We start from the raw sequence: 7,439 nt of genomic DNA on the forward strand, positions 1-7,439 counted from the left end.
AACTGTTTGCTAGACAGGGGCCCCCTATTTCTGAATTCGTTGCCAGACAGGTGTCGGAGGAGGACCCCGGCAGAGGGTTTGATCGACACTCCGCGTCTGGTGTTCCAGACATTGGCATGTCTGAGGTGAAGAAGAGGAAGGTGGACGATCTCGAGGATTCGTCCAAGAGGCGACAGGGTGATCCTGATGCCCATTCTTTATGAATTTCATGATCTGGAATATCAGGGGACTTCGGAATTCGGAGTCCCAGCAGAGGCTCCATGCCTTTGTGAAAGAGAAACATGTTAAGGTTCTGGCTATTTTGGAGCCGATGATTGAGTTGGACCAGAGATTCATGATTCGCCGTTTGGGCTTTTCTAGAGTCATTTCGAATCTTTCTGGTCATATCTGGGCATTTTTTACTGCTGATGTGAGGGCTGAGTGTGTTTTTTATCATGCTCAGTTTCTGCACATCAAGGTCTCTGCACCTTTTTTGCCGACTGAGTTTTTCTGCTCTTTTGTTTATGCCAGCTGCGACTACATTGAGCGTAGAAATCTTTGGGCTTCCCTTCTTCAGGTTAAGCCTGCTCTGGGTCCATGGCTGGTTGGGGGCGATTTTAATGTCGTCAGAGATGCTTCTGAGTGTTTGGGCACCCGTGGTGGTAGGCTTCTACCCATGGAGGAGTTCAACACTTTCATTTTGGATTCTGGTCTGGTTGATGCTGGCTATGAGGGGTCTTCGTTCACTTGGACGAATAAGACCGTTTGGAAGCGGTTGGACAGGGTTATGGTTTTCGTTGATTGGGGGGATCATTTCAGCTCCATTCGAGTTGAACATCTTGCCCGTACTGTTTCTGATCACTGTCCGCTTTTGGTTACCGCTCCAGTTTTTGCCCGTGGGCCGAGTTCGTTTCGCTTTCAGCGTATGTGGCTTCGGCATCATGGTTTTTTGCAGACTGTGAGGCTCAATTGGAATTTGCCTTGCAGTCTGATTGGCATGCCGCGTCTTTTTGCAAAGTTGAAGCGTCATAAGAATCACCTCATGTGGTGGAATCGAGATGTTTTTGGTAACATCTTTGATAAAATCACTGAGGCTGAGAGTGCGGTTCGTTCTGCTGAGACTGCCTGTGAGGCCGATCCTTCTGATTCGAATTGGACTACTCTGTCCGATCGTAATGAGGATCTGGCTCGTGTCATCGCCATGGAGGCGGATTTTTGGAAACAAAAAGCTGCATGCAACTGGCTTGAGGATTGTGAGCGGAACACCAAACTCTTTCATAACATGGTTAAGAAGAAGCGTGTGGCGAATAAGATATTCCGCATATGGGATGAAGGGGTTTGCCTGATGTCTCCTGAGATGATTCAGCAGTCGGGTGCCTCATTTTTTCAGCACTTACTCACTGGGGATCCCTTTGTGCTTGATTGTCCTGATTTTTCGGGGTTTCCTTCGGTGATTTCTGATGAGGAGAATTATGGGATTACTGCTACCCCCTCCTTCGAGGAGGTGCGTGCGACTGTTTTCTCCATTTCTCTTGACATTGTGGCAGGCCTTGATGGCTTCTCTTCGGCGTTTTTTCAGCATTGCTGGGAGATAGTACATCAGGATGTGTTGGATGCGGTTTTGGATTTTTTCCGAAGCTCTCCCCTGCCTCAGAGCTTTACTGCCACCACGATTACTTTGATCCCAAAAGTCGAGGGTGCTCGGGTTTGGTCGGATTTCCGTCCGATCAGCATGTGTAATGTCACGAACAAAATCATTTCTAAGTTGTTGTACTCTCGTTTGCGGGCTGTGGCGGAGAGACTTATTTCTTTGAATCAGAGTGGTTTTGTTCCGGGACGGATGATTTCTGATAACATCCTCCTTGCTCAGGAGCTCACTCATAGTCTCAATCTTCCCACTCGTGGTGGTAATGTCATTTTGAAGTTGGATATGGCTAAGGCCTATGATCGGGTCCAATGGCCTTTCCTTTTTGCTGTTTTGCGCCATTTTGGTTTCTCTGAGCAGGTTGTGGCGTTGGTCTCGGCCTGTATCTCTCATTGTCATTTCTCCGTTAATATCAATGGTTCTCTTTCGGGGTTCTTTGGTTCTACCAGGGGCCTTAGGCAGGGAGACCCATTGTCCCCCCTTCTCTTCATTTTAGGGGCGGAGTATCTTTCGCGTGGCCTTGACAGACTCTACTTTCGTCATCCTGCTATTAGGTATCATTCTAGTTGTGATCTTTTGATTTCCCACCTGGCCTATGCGGATGATATAATTATTTTTGCCAATGGTGGGTCTCGTGGGATGCAGCGTCTTTTAGACTTTTTGTATCACTATGAGAACTGTTCGGGACAGCTGGTGAACGCTTTCAAGAGTTCCCTGATTTTACCTTCGCGATGCTCTGAGTGCCTTCGCTCTAGACTTTTGCGTATCACTGGCTTTGCGGAGGGTCATCTGCCGATCATGTACCTCGGAGTTCCCTTATTTCGGGGTAATAGGACGTGTTCCCTTTTTGAGCCCCTCTTACAGTCTGTTAGGAGGCGGCTGGAGGGTTGGGAGATTCGTACTCTTTCTCCGGGGAGCCGCATGACCCTCATTCGTAGCGTGCTCCTCTCGATGCCCATATATTTGTTTCAGGTTGTTCAGCCTCCGTTGGCTGTCATGGAAAAACTTGAGCGAGTCTTTAATGCCTTTCTTTGGGGTTCTAGGCCCTTGGAGAAGAAATGGCATTGGGCTCGTTGGTCTCGGGCTTGCCTCCCTGTGGTAGAGGGGGGTCTTGGATTCCACAGATTGAAAGATCTTGTGGATAGTTTTTCTATAAAACTGTGGTTTCGGTTCAGGCAGGGTTCTTCCCTCTGGGCCAAATTTTTGATGAGGAAGTATTGTCTCTTGGCGCACCCAGTTTGTGTCTCTTCCCGTGTTTTTATCTCTCCCACTTGGCGGCGTTTGCTCCAGATCAGGCCTCGTGCGGAGAGTGGTATTCGCTGGCGTGTCGGCCATGGAGAGGTTTATTTTTGGGATGATTGTTGGTTCAGGGATGTGCCTCTGTCCAGTCAGACTGAGGTTCGAGGGGATCGTGGGGCCCGGGTTTCCCATTTTCTTTCTGAGGGAACCTGGGATTTTGACCTCCTTTGTTCTGTAGTTGCTCCTTCTATTGCGGAGCAGATTGTGTTGGTCCCGATTCTTTCGGGAGAGTCGGATTCGGCTCGTTGGATCCATAGCTCCGATGGTGCTTTTTCTGTCAAGTCCGCTTGGGAATTGATCCGTTTTCGCGCCCCGATCTCTGATATTAATCGCCCCTGTTGGGGTAGTTGGTTGAGGCCTACGATGTCATTCTTTCTTTGGAGATTTTGGCATCAGTGGCTCCCAGTTGATGAGGTTCTTCAGCGCCGTGGTTTTGCGTTAGCGTCTCGTTGTCAGTGTTGTGATATGTCTGAAACATTCACACATGTGTTTATTCGCAGCCCGGTGGCTCGCTCTGTTTGGTTTTTTTTTGGTGCGGTCTTTGGCGTTCGTATCCCTGACACTGAGGATTTCAGGTTATTCCTTAGTGCGTGGAAGAGGAATCTGGTCTGGGCTCCAGGGGGCCATGTGAGGCAGTTTCTCCCTTTCATTATTTTGTGGTTTCTCTGGACTGCTCGGAATGATGCGAAGCATCGCCAGCTCTCCATTTCTGGGGAGACGGTGAAGTTCCAGAATTTATCTTACCTGCGCCTTGCCCATTCTGCGCGTACTGTCAAACCCAAGCATTGGATGGGTTTCTTCCACGTGGCGCGCTTACTGGGGATTTCGGTTTGCTTACACAGATATCATCGGACGGCGATTGTTCGTTGGCTTAAGCCTCCGTCCGATTGTTTTAAGCTTAATGTGGATGGGAGCTCGAGAGGGAATCCAGGGGATTCTACAGTTGGTGGCGTTGTTCGTGATCATTCTGGGCGGGTCTTGTTATCGTTCAGTGAGTTCATTGGAGCTGGATCCACTAGCCGAGCAGAACTTTGGGCAGTCTGGAGGATTCTCCTTATTTGTTCTGATCTTTCTCTTTTCCCTCTTTGGATTGAGGTTGATTCCCAGATTTCTGTTCAAATCCTCCGCTCTCGTCAGTGTCGTTGGGGATTGGATCACATTGTGTCTAGGATTTTGGTTCTCTTGAGGGGGCGTATGGTTCATATCTCGCATATATATCGGGAGGGTAATTCGGTGGCGGATGCTTTGGCGGTTAGGGCCCATGACCTTAGGCAGTTTACCTTAGAGATAGGTCCTTCCTTACCCAGCCACATCTTCATCCCTGCCCGTTCTGATCGTTCAGGGCTTCCATACCTCAGATCCAGATATTCTTAGCCATTTGCAGCCCACTCTTCCTTTTGGCTCTCTTTCTTTTTCTATATATATGTATTTATTTTTCTTGAAGGTCTTTTGTCCTTGGAGGTTGTTTTTTATATCTCATTTGAGATGTGCAAGTTGGCCCAGACACTTGCACTCTCCTTGTTTTGTTCTTTTGGATTTGGGTGGGTCCCAGCACTCTCCCCGCTGGTGCTTTTCTTTGGATCATTCCTGTTATCCGGCCGGTGCTCACTGCAGGCTTCTCCTTGCCCGCCGCTTTATTACTTTTGTGCTCTCTGGCTGATTGTTATGGTGGCTCTGGATGATCTTTTTCTATGGTCTCTCTGGCCTGGAGTCTCATTCATGTCGGGATTTATATGGTTTCTACTTTCGTTCCGTGATTTGGTGGCTCTGGTTGTTCTCTATTGGTTGCATCTTCTTTCAGAGTTACTGTCATGCTTGGATTTCTGATTTTATGAGCTCCGTCAGTTTTTCCCCTCTCCTTGGGTCTTTGAGCTTTTCTGACTTTCACTGGATTACGGTCCTTCTTTTGTGTTTCGACCGTTTTTGCACAGTGACTTTCCAGCTGCATAATATTTTGATTGCCAGATCGTGTACAGCGGACCGATCTCGGATTAGGATGTATTCTTCAGTTTGGCATCACACTGGCAGATGGCTCAGAGATGGGTACCATCGGTGGTCTTTTGCACCTACTTCTGAGCCGGATTTCTATTATTTATATAGGTTTCGATTTATTTTCATGTATTTAGCGTTGCTTCTGGACGTTTATTTCTATTATGCGCTTTACCAAGGGATTAGTTTTTGGCACACATATTTGCCACCCTAGATTTTGTTTTCTGTGTGTTGTGTGGTAGCTTTTCGAGAGGTCTTGGTATAGTTCCCCTCTCGTTAGGTTTTATGATGTATTTTTGTTTTGATGATATATACAGGTAGAGGTCTGCCTAACCCCCCCACTTCCGGCGGTGTTTTATCTAAAAAAAAAAAAAACCCTAAACCCTAAACCCTAAACCAAACCCTGAACCAGACCCCAGTTGGAAAAATGCTCTCTACCCCAAAAACCAAAAAAAACCCCTAAAAATCGCCCAAACTTGCTCTCACCGCCGCCATGCCGCCGCCGCCGGTTCCCGGCCGGTTCACCACACCACCCGACGCGCCACTCCCCAACGAACATAATATCCAAAAATCATCGTCATCAGAGCACGTTTGCCCCACCAAATCGCCGACACAAATCCCGCAAATTCCGGCCATAAACGCGTCGACTTCATCTACCGTTCCGATTGGCGCCGTTTATGTACCCATAGATTCGCCTCTTCCAAGCGACCCTTGTGTCCAAAAATTAGGTAAATCGGTGTCAATTTGCCCCGCCGATTTAAGCTCCGAACTTCCGCCTGCACTGTTCATCACGCCTCCAGCCACGTTTCTGTCCATGCCGGCCGATTCCGGTCACCTCTGTTCAATTGGGACCCCGATCTGGAATCCCCATGAGCAGTCGATTCCAACTCTACAAGGCCCGTCATCATCGGTGTTCAATTCCGACGGGAATTTCAGATCTACACCTCGCACCACTGAAACCCTAACGCCGACGGGGTTTTTCTTCAATTCCGGCGTCGTCGCCGCTCCGTTGGTGAATTCCTTTCAACCGTGTACTCCACTTTCGATGGGTAATCCAATTTTATCTTCAATTTCAGGTAATTCATCTCCGATCAAAAACGCCCAAATTGGCGATTTTCAATCGATTTCATCCAATTCTAGTGTCCAATCGGCCCCTCCGACGTCCGGTTCTCGTGCTTTGAATACCGGTTCTGTACTCCCCATGACGTCGCCGGCGATCGCTGCAACTCCGGTCGGTAACTCGCGGGTCAACTCGGGCGAGTCAAACCGCCGTGTTGACCGAGTTGACTCGGCAGTCAATGGTTCTGCATCTGCGGTCACACCCGTCCTTCGTGCTGAGGTTCGGGCTACTGTTTCTTTTCGTGACGCTCTTGCACCTCCGTCTCTTCGTACTGTGCAGAAAAGTTTCGAGGATGTGCGTAATTCGATGGAGGAGCCGCCTGAGCCGTCTATTCTGGATGGCAAGCCGGGTATCCGATTCTCGGTTGAGGTAATTTCTTCACTGATCGAACCTTTTAAATATGCTCTAGTCCGTAAAATTTCGGGGAACAGGTCCTTAGTCCCTAATTCTTTGATTTTTGTGGCTTTCGAAAAAATGGGACTAGTGCGATCGTTTGACTTGAAATTCTTACCCAGAGGTTTTTTGGTCATTTCTCTCTCATGTGAAGAAGATTACGCGCGTGTTTGGTCGAGGGGGAACTTTTTTGTAGGACCACTTGGGATCCGTTTTTCTAAGTGGACCCCCGAATTTAATCTGCATGAGGAATCCCCCATTGCGCCAGTCTGGATCCGTTTTCCGGGCTTGCCCTTGCATTTGTTCAACAAGCGTACTCTTTTTGCTCTTGCGAGTCTTGTGGGTAAGCCTGTTAAGATGGACGACCACACCGCTAATGTCTCTCGAGGCGCTTTCGCCCGAGTATGTGTGGAAATTGATGTTTTACAGCTTCCCATTCAGCAGGTCTAGGTTGGTTGGGGTGATCACACACAGGTTATTGATTTCATTTATGAGAAGATCCCAGCATATTGCATTGACTGCAAGATGCTGGGACATTCAGTTACCGTGTGTTATTCTCACGGGAAGAATCCTAGGCCGTCGAGGCCTAAGCCCGTTTTTCAAAAATCTCAAGATCCAGTTCCTCCCAAAGCACAAACACCCCAGGAGGGTGTTGTTCCTGTCTTTAATCCTGGACCACAGCCTCAGCTTAATTTAAATGGCGATGGCCCTAGACGTAGACGGAGGAGGCGGCCTGGGCACAGGGGTCCTCCTGCTGTAGCCCCCCTACAGTTCCTGATGTTCCGCATCAAGTTACTTCCTCAAATGCCTTTGAGGTTTTGTCACCCTGGCATGATGAGGCTCAGCGTTGCGACGCTACTGAGTTTGTTGGTCTCAATCCTGATCTTGGATCCCACTTGGAGGTTGTGGGTGATGGTTTACTTGGAGATGCTCCTTTGGATCAGGCTCCTGTTGTTGATGTTGACCCGATTTAGTTTGGTCTGCCCATTGTTGACGCCTTACCTTCGGTACGGC

At 48.6% G+C, this 7,439-nt stretch overlaps 1 protein-coding gene across 1 annotated transcript; it reads left to right on the top strand.

The window, feature by feature from the left end:
- Window positions 1-208: 208 nt before the first annotated feature.
- LOC142538510 (uncharacterized) lies at window positions 209-4,750 on the top strand. The gene is made up of 5 exons (XM_075643823.1): window positions 209-623; window positions 867-1,573; window positions 2,597-3,498; window positions 3,766-4,214; window positions 4,476-4,750. The coding sequence occupies exons 1-5, from the start codon at window positions 209-211 to the stop codon at window positions 4,748-4,750; spliced, it is 2,748 nt and encodes a 915-aa protein (XP_075499938.1).
- The last annotated feature ends 2,689 nt before the right edge of the window (window positions 4,751-7,439 follow it).

Source organism: Primulina tabacum, chromosome 3, assembly GCF_025594145.1.
Source record: "Primulina tabacum isolate GXHZ01 chromosome 3, ASM2559414v2, whole genome shotgun sequence".
Lineage (NCBI taxonomy): Eukaryota > Viridiplantae > Streptophyta > Magnoliopsida > Lamiales > Gesneriaceae > Primulina > Primulina tabacum.

Coding starts and splice junctions, on each gene's coding strand:
- LOC142538510 (XM_075643823.1), top strand. CDS start 209: ATGATCTGGAATATCAGGGGACTTCGGAATTCGGAGTCCCAGCAGAGG. Junction 624..866: donor CGTCAGAGATGCTTCTGAGT/GTTTGGGCACCC, acceptor TTACCGCTCCAG/TTTTTGCCCGTGGGCCGAGT. Junction 4,215..4,475: donor GCAGTTTACCTTAGAGATAG/GTCCTTCCTTAC, acceptor GGTGGGTCCCAG/CACTCTCCCCGCTGGTGCTT.